The 18,059-nt window shown below is 42.2% G+C and overlaps 1 protein-coding gene across 3 annotated transcripts in view; it reads left to right on the forward strand.

Annotated features, from left to right (window-relative positions):
• The window catches only part of SNX14 (sorting nexin 14), a 159,322-nt gene extending 141,868 nt beyond the window's left edge, over positions 1–17,454 (forward strand). For all 3 annotated transcript variants that reach the window (XM_073589635.1, XM_073589636.1, XM_073589637.1), the window contains 8 exons: positions 772–812; positions 889–1,008; positions 1,094–1,217; positions 6,160–6,324; positions 7,187–7,282; positions 12,447–12,538; positions 13,325–13,381; positions 16,756–17,454. In XM_073589635.1, coding sequence (XP_073445736.1) covers positions 772–812; positions 889–1,008; positions 1,094–1,217; positions 6,160–6,324; positions 7,187–7,282; positions 12,447–12,538; positions 13,325–13,381; positions 16,756–16,767 — 707 coding nt within the window. In that variant the 3' untranslated portion in view covers positions 16,768–17,454. The remainder of the gene's footprint in view (positions 1–771; positions 813–888; positions 1,009–1,093; positions 1,218–6,159; positions 6,325–7,186; positions 7,283–12,446; positions 12,539–13,324; positions 13,382–16,755) is intronic.
• The last annotated feature ends 605 nt before the right edge of the window (positions 17,455–18,059 follow it).

Consider the following 18,059-nt stretch of genomic DNA (forward strand, 5'->3'; position numbering starts at 1 on the left):
ATGTGACCACTGCCTTTCAGGGCTTATCTACAGCATTCCTTAATGCTATAGATAAGCCCCAGATCTGACCTGCAAGATAACAAAAATAAGTTTTATTATACTCGCCTGCAGGATGTTCCGGTCCGATGGGTGTTGCAGGTCTGGGACCTCCCATCTTCTTATAGTTGCCGCCTTCCTGCTTGTTTCATGGCTCCCCAGAATCGTGCTGCTGTGCAGGTGTACTTATCTGCCCTGTTGAGGGCAGAGCAAAGTACTGCAGTGCACAGGTGCTGGACCTCTCTGACCTTTCCCCGCTCCTGCACACTGCAGTACTTTGCCCTAAACAGGGCAGATAAGTACACCTGCACAGCAGCGCGACGCTAGGGAGCCTGTGAAACAAGCAGGAGGGCCGCATCGCAAGAAGATGGGAGGCGCCAGACCTGCGACACCCATCGGACCGGACCGCCCCCCGGGTGAGTTTAATAAGTTATTTTTCTTCTCTTGCAGGTTGGATCAGGGGCTTATCTACTGCATTATGGAATGCCCTATAGTGATAATCTTATTAATACAATGATTATCTGTGATTATAGAACACAACAATGTATTATTTTTTGCAATTTTGGCCCTAGTGCTTTACAGATGTTTCATCCTCTCACCTGTGTGATGAGCCAGCTGCCAAAGGACATATTTCACTGGAAGGAACATGATATTTGAGACCTTGCAAATATTTTGTATGAGTGTTACTCTAACAGTGTGAATATTTCTGGTCTTTGTGTTCTTTCTGACTTGCAGGCAAAATGTTCAAGTCTGTGCCAGGCAAATTAATTAAAGAGGTGATTTTAAATTTATTTTGTAGATATCTAAGCCTGATCTTATGTTCAAAAGTTAGAACATGTCTTTACCTTGCAGAAAGGTCAACATTTGGAGCCCTTCATCATGAATTTCATCAACTCTTGTGAATCTCCAAAACCCAAACCCAGCAGACCTGAACTAACAATACTCAGTCCTACCTCAGAAAATGACAAAAAGGTTTGGCTGCAGTCCGTAGTATTGTCTACATATAATATGTGGTATTTTTACATTTTATTGATTTAATGCTTTTTTTCACATGTAGCTTTTCAATGATTTGTACAAAAATAATGCCAACCGCTCGGAGAATATAGAGAGAAAACATAACCTGAATTGCTTCATGGAGGTTATGACCGTGGAAGGGGTTTATGACTATCTAATGTACATAGGTAAGTAGGGAGAAAGGCTATCCTAACAGCTAATATTTTCTTCAGTCGTTTTGATTGTGAGTACAGTCCTATAGCTGCTGTATGACTTCCTGTAATAGGGCGGCATAATTACGGTATATAACAGATCAATTTTATAGGGCGTTACATCCCCTGCAGGTATAGTGTTAAAGGAAAAGATTGTGGCTCCTGCTGGCGCTTTTAGAAGGCACCTACGCTATCCTGTTTATTACTACTATACAGATGTTACAAAATTAAGGTAATATGAACTTTTCGCCCAGTTTAAAGAGTACCTACTAAGAAAAACCAACTATTATTCAACCTTTTCCTGCCTGGTTTTCATTTTTTTTTCTTCTCATTCTTCCAAAAGCCAAAAGTACTAGAAAACCGCAAAACATTTCCAAGTGTGGTGAAACTGCTAAATAAAACCCCTGCAATTTGACATGGTTTTTGTGATTTTATTTTTATGGAAATTGTTGTGCAGGAAAAACGACCTAGCATCAAGGTTCTTTTAGTTCAGTATGGTTATGGAGATAAGTTTGACTTCATTTTCTGAGACTTGTTACGTTTTCGTGTTTGGTTGATAGAGCTTTATTAGGCATTGTTGTTTTTCAAGGCAAGAAGATTGTTTTATTGATATCATTTTGGGATAAGTACTGTATATTCTCGAGTATAAGCTGAGGCACCTGATTTTACCTCAAAACTGGGAAACCTTATTGACTCGAGTATAAGCCGTGTATGCATTGTCTCCTCATCCCTATCCTGGTGTGCATGGTCTCCTCATCCCTATCCTTGTGTGCATGTCTCCTCAACCCTATCCTGGTATGCATGGCCCCCTCATCCCTATCCTAGTATGCATGGCCCCCTCATCCCTATCCTGGTATGTATGGTCTCCTCATCCCTATCCTGGTATGCATGTCTCCTCATCCCTATCCTGGTATGCATGTCTCCTCATCCCTATCCTGGTATGCATGGCCCCTCATCCCTATCCTGGTATGCATTGTCTCCTCATCCCTATCCTGGTGTGCATAGTCTCCTCATCCCTATCCTGGTATGCATGGCCCCCTCATCCCTATCCTGGTATGCATGTCTCCTCATCCCTATCCTGGTATGCATGGCCCCTCATCCCTATCCTGGTATGCATGGCCCCCTCATCCCTATCCTGGTATGCATGTCTCCTCATCCCTATCCTGGTATGCATGGCCCCTCATCCCTATCCTGGTATGCATTGTCTCCTCATCCCTATCCTGGTGTGCATGGTCTCATCCCTATCCTGGTATGCATGGTCTCCTCATCCCTATCCTGGTATGCTTGGCCCCTCATCCCTATCCTGGTGTGCATGGTCTCCTCATCCCTATCCTTGTGTGCATGGCCCCCTCATCCCTATCCTGGTATGCATGGCCCCCTCATCCCTATCCTGGTATGCATGGCCCCCTCATCCCTATCCTGGTATGCATGTCTCCTCATCCCTATCCTGGTATGCATGGCCCCTCATCCCTATCCTGGTATGCATTGTCTCCTCATCCCTATCCTGGTGTGCATGGTCTCCTCATCCCTATCCTGGTATGCATGGTCTCCTCATCCCTATCCTGGTATGCATGGCCCCCTCATCCCTATCCTGGTATGCATGGCCCCCTCATCCCTATCCTGGTATGCATGGCCCCCTCATCCCTATCCTGGTATGCATGGCCCCCTCATCCCTATCCTGGTGTGCATGGTCTCCTCATCCCTATCCTTGTGTGCATGGTCGCCTCATCCATATCCTTGCATGCTGCATTTTGGCAGTTTTATTTTTTTTTTTTCTGATAACTGTTTACCTTTCAGGTAATGTTATATTGATTGGAATTTTACGGATGCAGTGATGCCAAATGTCTGTTTTTTTATATATATATATATATATATATATATATATATATATATATATATATATATATATATATATATATATATAATCTATCCAACAATGTAGACCAGCTTCTGGACCGTGAAGAAGGCGGGTTCTACCGCTGAAACGCGTAGTCCTATCTGCACGACTTTCCTGCGTCATTGCTGTTTTGAACTGCTTGGACCATTGCATTTTAATGGATTTATGAATAAAAAGAAAAAAATTTTTAACAGCATCCTGGATTACTCACGTTATTGCTGGACTTTGCTTTTTCGTTGTGTGTGTGTGTGTATATATATATATATATATATATATATATATATATATATATAAAATTTTAACCCCTTCACGACCAGAGGTATTTTAGTTTTTTTCTTCCCAGAGCCATAACTTTTTTTATTTTTCGTTCAGTATGGCCATGTGAGGGCTTGTTTTTTGCGGGACGAGCTGTACTTTTGAAAGACACCATTGGTTTTAAAATATTATGTATTGAAAAAAGGGAAAAAAAATTACAAATGCAGTGAAATTGCAAAAAAAAATACAGTTCCACTTTTTTTTTTTTTCACCACGTTCTCTAAATGCTAAAACTGACCTTCCATTTTGATTCTCCAGGTCATTACAAGTTCACAGACACCAAACATGTATAGGTACTTTTTATTTAAATGGTGGGAAAAAAGTCCAAAGTTTGTTTTTGTTTGTTTTTTAAAAACGCAATTTTCTGATACCCATAGCGTCTTCATCTTTGGGGCTAGATGAGCTACCGTCTTCATAGCGTCTTCATGATCTGGGGCTAGATGAGCTACCATTTTTATTGATACAATTTTGGTGTACCGTATATACTCGAGTATAAGTCGATCCGAGTATAAGTCGACCCCCCTAATTTTGCCACAAAAAACTGGGAGAACTTATTGACTCGAGTATAAGTCTAGGGTGGGAAATGCTCCATAGATTATTCCCCCATATGGTGTCCCCAGAAGAAGCTCCATAGATTATTCCCCCATATGGTGTCCCCAGAAGAAGCTCCATAGATTATTCCCCCATATGCTGCCCCCATTAGAAGCTCCATATTATTCCCCCATATACTGCCCCCATTAGAAGCTCCATACATTGTTCCCCCATATACTGCCCCCATTAGAAGCTCCATATTGTTCCCCCATATACTGCCCCCATTAGAAGCTCCATATTATTCCCCCATATGCTGCCCCCATAAGCAGCTCCATAGATTGTTCCCCCATATACTGCCCCCATTAGAAGCTCCATATTGTTTCCCCATATACTGCCCCCATAAGCAGCTCCATAGATTATTCCCCCATATGCTGCCCCCATTAGAAGCACCTTAAGATTATTCCCCCATATGCTGCCCCCATGCTGCTGCTGCATGTAAAAATAAAAAAATGACATACTCACCTCTCCATCGCTGGGTGTCAGATTCTCACCTGTCCTGCGTCCATGGCTGCTCACCGCTATCTGCCACGTCATCAGTCAGTGACGTTCAGACTGCAGGGGGCGCGGCTTGCACTAACCACGTCACTGCGCCCTCTGCTGTCTGAAGTCACTGACCGATGACAGACAGCAGCAAGCAGCCATGGACGCAGGACAGGTGAGTATCGCTATACTTACCCGTCCTGACGCTGCCTCTTGAGCCCCCAGCTTCTCCGCGCGGTCTCTTCCTGCCTTCAGCGGTCACGTGGTGCCGCTCATTAAAACTAATTAATATGCGCATATTCATGAGTTTTAATGAGCGGCACCACGTGACCGCTGATGGCAGGAAGAGAGAGCACGGGGAGAAGCTGGGGGCTCAAGACACAGCGTCAGGACGGGTAAGTATGACCTGACACCCCCGCCCCCCCCCTCCCCCTCCGACCCCCTTTGTATATGACTCGAATATAAGACGAGAGGGGGACTTTCAGCCCAATTTTTTGGACTGAAAATCTCGACTTATATTTGAGTATATACGATCTTTTGATTGCCCATTATTTTATTTCAATATAGCGACGAACAAAAAAAAGTAATTTTGATGTTTTGAATTTTTTTCTCACTACGCCGTTTAACGAACTGATTTATTTTTTTTTTATATTTATTGGGCGATTCTGAATGTAGTAATACCAAATATGCGTATATTTGACATTTTGATTTTTTTATTTTGAATGAGGTGAAAGGGGGGTGATTTGAACTTTTATTTATATTTTTAAAAACTTAGTTTTTTTTTTACTTTTTGCATGCTTCTACAGTCTCCATGGGAGACTAGAAACTGCAGTACTTTGATCTCTTCTGTTACACACAGGCGATGATCAGATCGACTGTATGTAGCAGAAATGCTCACTTGCTATGAGCGCTGACCACTGGGCGGCGCCATAGCAATCTGGCAATGACAACCATAGAGGTCTGCTAGAGACTTCTGGTTGTCATGCTGATCCATCGTTGACCTGCGATCATGTGACGGGCTCACTGATGGGTGGGATTTACAACGCTCTTCCGGTAAGTGTGATTTTAATGCGCTGTCAGAAATTGACAGCGGCATTTAACTAGTTAATAGCCACGGGTGGATCGCGATTCCACTCGCAGCTGTTGCGGGCACATGTCAGCTGTATATATCAGCTGACATGTGCACGGAAAGGTGCGGGCTCAGCGCCGAAACCGTACCAACATCGGGAGTCCGACTTCTGCGTACTATTACGCCCGATGTCTGAAAGGGGGTAATGCCTTTTTTTTTATATGGGTTGAAATATTTATTTTCTTTGTTAGTCCCCACAAGGGGCTTGTACTGTACCCAGCAATTCTAGTAAAAATCAAGGTCTTCTTTGAAGCCCAGCCATAGGCTGGTTTTCACCGGATCGCTGTGATTGCAGACACATGGGGGTTTATCAGATCCATGACTGCCATAAGATGTTGAAAAGGGGTTAAAAAAAAAAGTACTTCAATATATTAAAGTAAGAAGATTGTATAAGTATACAGGAAATATATTACTGTCTGTACCTGTATAAATTCAGAGAGAATACACTTGATACCTTTCATCTGTTAATTCTGTATTTTGCATGTTTTATTATGAATTACCTACAGGACGTGTTGTCTTCCACATTTCTGATTGGCTACATCACCTTTTAATGGGAGGGCGAATCCTTTTTAAAAACACCCTAGAGACCTATACAGACCACTACCTGCAATGTAAACTTGAGCAGCTTAGTCAGGAGCATCGACTGGTTTCACTAATTACACTTCTCAGAGGTATGGGCACTACAATCGTTTCCATGTTTTATTATTTAGTTTCTCACAGATATATTTACGTATCTCCAGGAAGAGTTTAAGTATATTCAGATTTTACGTATAGGATGGCTCTCTAGGTGATTTTCAACCAATAAAAATGATCTGATGTGCCAGTCGTGAGAACTCTAGTTAGGAGCCATATGCAAATAAGGGTGGAAGTGCACTAAGGGCACGTCACTGCCCTTGGAAGAAATGGTCCAAGTGCTTGTAATGCACTTGCACCCTGATTTTCTTATGGTTTTTATGCTAGCTTCTAATATTTTCATAAAAGGTGTCATTTTTATTGTGGGAAAAAGCGCCTATACAGCCACACTGCTTCCATATGTGAAAATGTGCTGACAGGTTCACTTTTATTTTGCTAGATCTGCAAATAATGGGTCGAAACCTCTGATTACACATATGCTGCTAACCTTGCCACGGAGTCCTGCCACTGCTGATAGATGTAACATAGGCAACGAGCCGGAAACCAATATAAAATCCCTCTGTTCTTGAGGACATTGAGGATTTTTAATAACAAATAAATTGCAAAGTTACTTGTTTTTAACAGTACATTGTAATTTTAACCATTTATGCTGATGAGAATAACCCTTTAAGCACCAGCCCTTCTCCTTTATGCCAGCCAGGCAGATGATACTATTTTTGCTATACATACTTGGTTGCCCTTGCAGTTCTCATGAAGGGAAGGCTTAAGCGAAGCTTTCCCTGGTTAAATGGTTAAAAACTGCACAAACGATCAGTGCTGAATAGTGCAGGATTTTTATCGCCTAACATTCAAAGATGTTCTATATCCACAGAGCATTACTGGTGTTTGTTTTCCTTGTAGATGCTGTGTTCTGTGAAACTACTGAACCTAGATCTGTTGCTGCAAAGCAGAAACGGGCAAAGCAGACCTTTGAAGAAATGATGGCTTACATTCCAGGTTTGTGACCTTTCTTAGGAAATTTGAGCGTACATAGAATACAGCACCGCGTTTCTCTGGCCAGTGATGGCCTTTTTGAGCGCTCCTCTTTAACCGAGTTGTTCCCTCTCCTACTCTTAGAACCTGATTTCAGCTGGCATCAGAGTTTCTTGCAGTGTGATTGGCTCTGTTGACTTTTTTGCTTCGTAGTTGTTCTATTTTCATTCAGTGAGTGCCATTAAAGACAGTGAAGTGTGAAGGTATATGGTTAAATGGAAAAAGATTATTATTATTTTTTTTTTTTTTTAAGATTAGGTTTGTGCAATGGCAATTATAGATATCAGTCAGAATTTGTATAGAAGAAATGACAAATTATAAGTCCTGGTCATTAAAGAAGTTGTCCACTACTTGGTCAACTCCTTGTCATACCCCATGCTTGGCCCCGATTAAATAAAAAAAAGCTTATACCCGGCACCTGTGCCGCCACTGTTCCTGCTGTACCTGGGGCACCCATGCTGCTGTTTTGGCACGTGAGTCTGGCGCCCAATCAGCGCTTGCGTCACTGTCCCCGCCATCTGTCAAATTGAACATGAAGAGGAAGTCAGCGATCAGCTGTCTCCCTGATGTTTTGTTTCTCTTCCTGTTCAATCGCACGAAGGTGGAGACAGTGGCTTTGAGTTCACGTGTCCCAGCAACAGCATGAGAGCCCCAGAATCGCAAGTGCAGACACGGCTAGAACAATGCCAGCACGGGAGCGGAGTATGTTTTTTTTATTCTTATCCGTGCCAAACCTTTAGATTAAGAAGGGGTTGTCCTAGTAGTGGACAACCACTTTAAAGGGAAGGTGCCATCCCAAAAAAAATTTTTCAGCAATTGAAAAAATGTAAAGAATTAATGTTTACATTTTCTTAAAAAATATTATCATTTGTTTTTAATTTTGTAAAATATGAAAAATAATTTTAAAAAGTTTGGCATTTCCACTTGTTAACACTAGGGGGAGCAGATACTGAAATTTGGCACAAAAACCTAGTGTACAACTAGCTCACAGTATTGTCCTGCAGTAATTAAGGGCGTACAGTGTCCATGATGATTGATTTTGATATATGATCATGCCCTAAAATGGACACTGTATGGGCGGAATCTGCTGACATGGGTGTGGTGTCACTCCTCTCCTCCCCTACTGGGTGCTTGCTAAGGGAAAAGAGAGGATGACATTTAGGAACACAGTGAGCAGCCATTTTGATGGGGCCTGCAAAGTTATACTGACTGTCTTTTCATGTAAAGTCTGGATCAGAACAGGTCATCAATCAGCAGAAATGTTTCCTGGATTTCTGTGGAGCGGACAAGAAGACGGTCCATCCATGTGTATAAAACACAGCGTTCTATGTACAATCCCTGGCTCTCCTGAAATACTCTAATCTGCTGTCACCCTGCTCCTTCCACCATATATCTCCCTCTGTGACCCCCCCCCCCATAGACCAGCACACTGCTCTCCTGAAATACTCTGTGCTGCTGTCACCCTGCTCCTTCCTCCATATATCAGGCCCCTGTCGCCTCGCTTTCACACATCGCCAGGACAGGATCTGAGGAGAGGAATGGGGTCTTCGGTCACCGAGGATGGCAGGCAGCAAGGATTCTGGGAGCAGGGTGACAGCAGCACAGAGTATTTCAGGAGAGCAGTGTGCTGGTCTATGGGGGGCACAGAGAGATATATGGTGGAGGGAGCAGTGTGACAGCAGCACAGAGTATTTCAGGAGAGCAGTGTGCTGGTCTATGGGGGGCACAGAGGGAGATATATGGTGGAGGAGCAGGGTGACAGCACCACAGAGTATTTCAGGAGAGCAGTGTGCTGGTCTATGGGGGGCACAGAGGGAGATATATGGGGGAGAAGCAGGGTGTCAGCAGCACAGAGTATTTCAGGAGAGCAGTGCGCTGGTCTATGGGGGCACAGAGGGAGATATATGGGGGAGGAGCAGGGTGACAGCAGCACAGAGTATTTCAGGAGAGCAGTGTGCTGGTGTATGGGGGGCACAGAGGGAGATATATGGGGGAGGAGCAGGGAGACAGCAGCACAGAAATCCAGGAAACATTTCTGCTGATTGATGGCCTGTTCTGATCCAGACTTTGCATGCAAAGACCCCATTCCCCTCCTCAGATTCTGTTCTGGCGATGTGTGAAAGCGAGGAGACAGGCGCAGTCCGGGGTGACGCTGGGAAGCAGGCTGGGGGAAATGTAGCCATACAGTAACGATAAAAATGAGACCCCTCTCTTCAGCTGCTTCACCAGCCCTCCCCTGACTGCACCTATTACCCCTGACCCCCGTGTGCAGGTGCTCAGCCAGAACCACCCTAGAAGGGGTCCCCTTTTAGCAGATCACAAATAATACCGCCATATACTTCACACACAATGCCGCCATATAGATCATACACAATATCACCATGTAGATCACACATAAAACCAGCTGGGTGACAGCCACACAGAGTATTTCAGGAGAGCAGTATCACACGGCAGAGAATTAGATACACGGCTCAGCAGACAGTATCACACAGGAGAGGATGAGATACACGGTTCAGCAGTCAGTATCACACAGGAGAGGATTAGATACACGGCTCAGCAGTCAGTATCACACAGGAGAGAATTAGATACACGGCTCAGCAGTCAGTATCACACAGGAGAGGATTAGATACACGGCTCAGCAGTCAGTATCACACAGGAGAGGATTAGATACACGGCTCAGCAGACAGTATCACACAGGATAGGATTAGATACACGGCTCAGCAGTCAGTATCACACAGGAGAGGATTAGATACACGGCTCAGCAGTCAGTATCACACAGGAGAGGATTAGATACACGGCTCAGCAGACAGTATCACACAGGATAGGATTAGATACACGGCTCAGCAGTCAGTATCACACAGGAGAGGATTAGATACACGGCTCAGCAAACAGTATCACACAGGAGAGGATTAGATACAACTCAGCAGTCAGTATCACACAGGAGAGGATTAGATACACGGCTCAGCAGGCAGTATCACACAGGAGAGGATTAGATACACGGCTCAGCAGTCAGTATCACACAGGATAGGATTAGATACACGGCTCAGCAGGCAGTATCACACAGGAGAGGATTAGATACACGGCTCAGCAGGCATTATCACACAGGAGAGGATTGGATACACGGCTCAGCAGGCAGTATCACAGGAGACAGTATTACAGATATGCCCACACTGGTGAAACTTCCAGCCCCCCCCCCCCCCAATTATACACTAGACTATGGGCTGTATATGTCACTGTCCTCCTCAGACAGCCATAAAAGCTCTCATAAAAGCAAAGGTGTCAGATTACCGGAGATCACTGGGGCTGTGTGTGAGTGAGGAGGCGGAGACAGAGCAGGAGGACAGTGGAGCTGGAGCAGGGAGCACGGTGCAGAAAGTGGAGCTCAGCAGATAGCACTGGGCTACAGTAAAATGGCGCCCAGCCACACCTACAGCAGTGAATGGTGCAGCCCACAGGGGTGTGCCCAGTTCTCTGCTAATGAGGCTGCATGGTGGGGTCGGGAGCTGACCGCAGTCTCCTATGTCCAGGGACGGCCATATTTGCAGACTGTATGAGTCCTCCACAGATCTGCAAATCAAGATGGCCCCGCCCAGTGGCTACATTAAAACATTATTACAAACAAACCATAAATCCTAGTTAGTACAACATTTGCTTTAACAACATGTTTTGTTACTTACTCTTTTTTTGCAAATTATACAAAATTGCGGCACCTTTCCTTTAAGGTCAAACGTAGCGCAGTCACTAAGGGGTTAAGCAGACAATAGTTTGCTGCAGCCAATAATCATGAATAATTTCAAAACTCTAGTTGTCCTTTAACGTGAAACTTCGCCATTTTGGACAACATTTATTTTAAATGTGTGGGCAGCGTCGCACTTTCACATCTGCCTTGAGGTTAGGGTGGGAGAAATCTGGTATAGAGTGGTGCTTAAAGGGGAGTTTTATTTTGGTGTCTAAGTAACACCTTCACTACCTTGGGATTTTCCGCTTTTGCGTTTGTTTTTTTTTCTGCTCTTCTTCCCAGAGCTATAATTTTTTTATTTTTCCATCAGTATGGCCATATGAGGGCTTGTTTTTTGCGAGACGAGTTGTATTTTTGAACGACATCAATGGTTTTACCATATAGTCTGCTGGAAAACTGGGGAAAAAATTCCAAGTGCTGTGATATTGCAAAAAAAAGTGCAATTCCACAATTGTGTTTTTTTTTTTTTTTTTTTTTTTTTTAAAGTTTTAAAACCATAGTCGCTGAATGCTAAAACTGACCTGCCACTATGATTCCCCAGGTCATTACGGGTTTTCAGATAACAAACACATGTATAGGTTCTAAAAAAAAAACCGTTGCGGACACCAGTAACGTCTCTATTTTTCAGGATCTGGGGCTGGGTAAGGGATAATTTTCTGCATGCCGAGCTAAATTTTTTCATTGATACCATTTTGGGGTAAATACAATCTTTTGATCGCCTGTTATTGCATTGTATTGCAATATTGCGGCGACCATAAAAACTCTTCTGGAGTTTTGATTTGTTTTCTTGTTTCATTTACCGATCTGATTCTTTTTTTTATATTGACAGTTCGAGCGTTTTTGAATGCAGTGACACCAATAATGTGTATTTGTTTTTTTAAATGTCTCAAAAGGGGGTGATTATATATAATTTTTTTTTTTTTTAAATTTTAAACTTTTTTTTTTACTTTATTAGTGTTGAATAGACTTGTTCGCTTGTGCTACACATAGCAGAATTCAGCCTTGCTATGTGTAGCAGAAATTATCATCTGCTATGTTTGCCAGCCAGTTTTGATTTGCAGTCAAAAATACAAGGGTCTCCTGCAGACCCCCGGTTGTTATGCGAATGCATTGGCGTTCCGCAGTCATGTGACGGGCATCGATGGGCTTGGTTTGTGACGCGCTTTCGGCATGTGCATGCTAAATGCCACTGTCAGATTGAGAGCGGCATTTAACATGTTAACAGACGCGGCTGTTAGGTGCCTGAAAAGAAGCGGACTCTACGTTGGAGCCCACATCAAAGAGGAGGAGGGGACCTTTGACATACCTGTACGTCATAAAGGTGTTAAAGTAACAACACACAGTTTTATTGTTAACTATCAGCAATTTATCCTTCACCCTGTACATTAGATTTAATAGGAAAATGTATCGGGGAGGAAGCGAAGTATGAAGGAATTCAATTATTATTCGATGGTCTACAGCAGCCTGTCCTCAACAAGCAGGTAATTGTGAATGCATGATGATTTTCTGTTCACGCAGTTCAAGTCCTCTTTCTCTCTTCAGAGGCAACTTGCATGTTTAATTTACCAGATGAGCACTGCATGGCCTATACGTCTTCTTACACTGGCATGTTAGACATTTAATTCCCGCACAAGGAGAGACGTTACCCCTAAGACCTCAGTCAGAGGCCTCTCTTACAGCCAAATCAGATCTCTTGCTTTGCACTGAGGAGAGGCAACACCCCTGCAAATAGAGATTCTGATTTGGCTTTTATCTCCTGTCATATGGCAAGGCTCAATATTGACTTTTAGGCCAGGGTCACACTTGCATGTGCAATGCGAGTAACTCGCATGAGTGTCTCACATCAGTACTTGGCGCTGCCGCTGGCACTTGGGATCGGAGTGTGCGGCTGCATGTATTTCTATGCAGCCGCACACTCCGATCCCGAGTGCTAGCGGCAGCGCCAAGTACTGATGTGAGACACTCACTCGAGTTTCTCGCATCACACTCACAAGTGAGACCTCAGCCTTAGGATTGCTATTGGTGGCTCTAGCTTTCAAGTACTCTTCCTCTCTAAAGAGGCAATTTGCATATTTAATTTCCCAGAGGAGTGTTTCATGGCCTATAAGTCTCCTTACACTGGCATGCCAATCTCCCCCATGTGAGGCGTTAGGTCTTAGACACCTGTTCAAACCTTGATTTTGGAAAATGTAGTTTTAATTTATAAGTAATTAATTTTTCATACCTTCTGACTTTACACTAACACCAAGTATGTGATGTCATTTCAGCTGTCGTATGTTCTGCTAGATATTCTTCTCCTTGACATATTCCCAGAACTTGGAAAGGTACAGTGTATTTTTATACTTGTACAGCTAAATAAAATACAAAATTCTATCTAATTTTTTGTAACTTTAAGATGTTACTTATTGAATGTGTCAGGAAATGACCCACTGATCAAATGTTTTTATGTTACATGTATATTTTTACATTTTTTTTATTTTTCATATCACACTGGCCACTGGCGCTATTCTAGACTTCTAATTCCAGTTCTTTCAGGAAATCCACATGGCATGTACGTTAGGAGTGATGGACTGACCATCTATTTTGTATTTCAGCATTGTGTGCAGAGGTTTTTGTAGTGAGAGGGGGAGCAGGGTTGCTTGTGACCTCGCCTGCTGTGCTTGGTAGATCCTGATTCTATTTTATTGACTGTGTATAGAGTTAACTGTCATTGCAATCCTAAAAAATTAAAAATATATGTGTATTTGCGCTAATAATATCCAATAATGCGAATAAGAATAAAACAAATCATTCACTAAAGAACCAGTGGTATATCTGTTCAGAGAGAATAATCATTCAGTCACCCTTAAGTTCCTAAACACATACAGGACCATTAGTGTAGATGAGTCACAATAGTTCACCCAAAGTTACCCAAAGTTACCTCTTCCATCGACACTTGCCACCACAGCTTCCATCTGTATCCGGAACGGCAATACTACTGGTACAAGGACTTGGGTGGATACAAGCACTGCGGGAAAAGCAATATCGGCTGTTGAATTTTGGATCGGCAATACCGCATATGGTCTGAACATAGACTCAGCTATATAGAGGTAACTTTGGGTGAACTATTGTGACTCATCTACACTAATGGTCCTGTATGTGCTTAGGAACTTAAGGGTGACTGATTATTCTCTCTGAACAGATATACCACTGGTTCTTTAGTGAATGATTTGTTTTATTCTTATTCGCATTATTGGATATTATTAGCGCAAATATACATATATTTTTAATTTTTTATTACCGTTTGGACTAACAAGGTGGTGTTGTCTGCATATTTGCTGCTGTTATATCCTCCACGCAGCGCCACTGGTTGTTTATTATTGTCATTGCAATCCTGCCTGTAATGATCATGACTGCTGAAAAATCTTCAGTAAGTGCAAGTTTAAAATGGCCCCGTGTCCAGTATGAAAATTGAGATTTCTATATATTTTTTTTTTTTTTTTAAATACAGATCATGTAATGAAAAGGTTTTATACTTTTATAAAAATGTGGTTTAAACAGTAGGTCATTCTCTGATGACCTGTTGGCTTTAAAGAAGCAGCACCATGTAGAGACAGAGACCCTGATTCCAGTGATGTGGCCCTTACTTGGCTGCTTACTGCAGTTTTGATAAAATACCAGTACTTTATATGCTGAGCTCTGTATGACCCCACTCACAGCACTGACTGACAACTTCTGTGTACACTGTACATGGGCAGAAAGCTGCCAATCATTGTGTTATCGTGGTTATAATTCAGGTAAGAAAAATAAGTGGCACCAAATAAAGTGCTGATATTTTATTGAAGCATAAAATTCCTAAGCTGGACAGATGAAAATCCAGTCGACCAACGCCCTTTTGCATAAGCACACACTTTTTCAAGGTCTTTTTCTGCTAAAGATCTACCAGTTTTCTTAATGCTGAGCTTGCAATAGCCCTGCCCACACCACTGATTGGCAGCATTCTGTGGATGCTCTGCATAGGCAGAAATCTGCTAATTATTGATCGAGGCCTGAATGACAGCAAGTTTACTAATCCTCATGTGATAATTTTCTGCTTATTAAAGAGTGATTTTTGTCAACAGTGAGCAGCCCAGTAAGTGAAACAGAGCAGAGTAAGTGGCAAAAATATTAAGGCTTTTTGATATTCACAACACCAATGGTTACTCTGTTCTGAGCAGCCTTGGCAGTTCTTTGTGATTTGATAGTAAACATAGCTTGGTTCTTGTCATCGGAATGAAAAAAAAGAAAAGAACACATAAAAAAAAATTGTGTACATTTATAACTTAAATTGGGGGGCAGTCCAGGAGCCGATATGGAAAATTGTAGGGTGAGGTAAAGACAACAGTCTGCACCAGTGATGAGATGTATGTAAGATTACCTTTGGACTCCCTATAGACTTTAGTCCTGATTCATTAAAGTTTTTTCACTGCGTACAAAGTTTTAAAAAGTCACAACATTTTGGCGCATCGCAAGTCTGTGCTAAAATTTTGCAACTTTTGGCGTTCTCACGCCATTTTCACCCACCCCCTAATAAGCGGGCAGAGCTTGGAGGACGGTGACATGGCAACACCCACTCATTTAAATTCATGATGAACGGCGGTGTTCTTCATGCTGCAATTTTACTCCAGTCCCTCACTGGGGTAAGAATTGTGGCAAGGCACACACCACTTCTCAGACATGGCAGATTCATTAGGAGGTGTGCACCTTGTTAATGAATCGGGAGTGCCTGATTCCAGTATGCTTCTTCATTCATCAAGACTGGTGTAAAAATGCTGCTCTTAATGAATCGGCACCATTTTAGCTAAACTGTAGTCGCTGGTCACAACTCTGCCAAATTGGTGCTAAGCTTTAGCAGCCAGTGAGTTAGCAGTGTGGAAAATGGCCGATAAGCAGCCCCCACAAGACCTGACTTATAGAACATTTTAGGGCTCTTGAATGGATTTTGTTAAATGAAGTTATTTTTTGCTTTTTATTGACTTCCATTATAACATAAGTTTTCTTTTTGCCTTGCTACATAATACACTATGTATAATAGATGTAACTGTCCTTATGTAGGATTTCACATTTGTTAAAATACTCTGAGATGAATTATAAGGATGGGTAATGTGCCCTTCAATCGACTGTATCATTGATGCTGAGAAATACCAAGAGACAAGTAGCTGCTTGTGTAGGAGCGTGCGCAGGGAGATGGAAGTCATTGGAAATATTTAGTACTATAATCTGGATTTGTAAAGTGCTGCACTATAACCCTGACACATATTGCAATGATATCTTAATATAATATGTCTTCTGGTCAAGATATTGTGTTCAAAGAGCCACTGTTAGCATACGAGCACATTTGCTCATCACTAGTTATAACTAAAAGAAAGTAATAATGGATGAATAGTGGATAATTTGCTAGTTGCTGGGGATTCAATCAGCAAGTTTTCCCCTGTCTTATTGATAGGTTTTTTTTATCTAAAATGTTGTTTCCCAGGATAAAATGTAGTAATTTTACTTGGTAACATACTGAAAGTGTAAAACCATCTATGATTGCTTTTAATTAGTCAAGTGATTCAATTTCATGCTTGCCTCAATGATTGGCATTAGATGGAAAAAGATAATATGGTACAGATGTGACTTCTGATGCTCAGACAAGATGCCTGTATGCATACAAATAATTGTCTTGATTTTATTTCAGCCTCCAAAGTGATTGCCCTATATGCCAGCCTGAGTGTGACGGAGACCACTGTAATTCAACCGCTTATGTTCCTTGGCTGTGATTCCAAAAGCCTTCCTTGTTCCAGTCACTTGACCGTACCAACACAAGAAATGAGTGTGAATATTGGCTAATCCGAACTCTAAAAATGAAAATAAGTTGCCTGGTTTTGAACTAATCATTGAAAGTTCAGAAATTTACAATATACTATTTATTACCACATTCAGTCTACAGAATGGAAACCATAAAAACACAATAATAATGCCTTTGCAAAGAAATACCACAGTTTATAGGCTAAAGCCCATAAAAGTTTAAAAAAAGACCTGTTAAGTCAAAACGGCTATTAACATAAGTCACAAGGATTGCCATAAACCAGTAAACACTCTGCCCGTTTGGCTCAGTTGTATAGTTTAAGGCCTAACAGCCTGTGTTTTACCTATTTTTTTATCCTTTTGGTTTTTAGTGATAATTTTTTGCCGTAGCCAACTGGCCCCCTGCATCTATAGTGGCCATATCTTTAGTAAAGTCCATTATTAGTATTAAATTCTCCTCCCCCCCCCTTTAGCTTGCGCTCCGTGTACTGTGATGAAGTGAACTAAGGTTTTTGTACATTAGATTGTAAATATTTGCACTGTAAACTCATTAACACTCCTCAAAACGAATAAAACTTTGAACAAGTAATATGTTGCTTGATTTATTTATATTTATACATATATATTTATATATATATTTTATTTTTATTTGACCTGCCATAAAGCTAGATGAGGCCTGTACAACATACGGGCCGCATGCAGCCTGCCAAAGGGTTTGTTGTGATTTGCAGAGCTGTCTGGGAAAGGCTCCCTTCTTTCCTTCACAAAAGCAGGCTATGGGCGGACATTGATTTGCATGAGAATCTGCTTCCAGAGCTTATTTTTAATAAAATTACCACAGTGAGACAAATAACTGAACTTTGTTCATGACAAATATGTTGGCAGCTACAGCTCTCACAGCTCTGCTGTAGTGCAACAATGACTGAGCCTGTAAATGTCAGTTACAATCACATAGAGCTCTACAGTGAGATCAGAAGAGCAGCCACTACACATCACACTGGTAACGTCCCCTTTTATGTAAAATAAGCTCTGGAGGCAGATTTTCAGGCAGATTGGTTTCCAGTCCATAGCACGTGTAATGTCGGCATCGCTGCATGGTTCCTTTCCCTTCCCCTGGCAGGGACTCCAACATGCTCGCAGCTGCTCAACGGTGTCTCCTGCTACCGCCACGGGTTCAGAGTTCCAGGTTTTGTG

Source organism: Dendrobates tinctorius, unplaced genomic scaffold (genome assembly GCF_039654945.1).
Source record: "Dendrobates tinctorius isolate UK_male_01 unplaced genomic scaffold, ASM3965494v1 ptg000111l, whole genome shotgun sequence".
Taxonomy (NCBI): domain Eukaryota; kingdom Metazoa; phylum Chordata; class Amphibia; order Anura; family Dendrobatidae; genus Dendrobates; species Dendrobates tinctorius.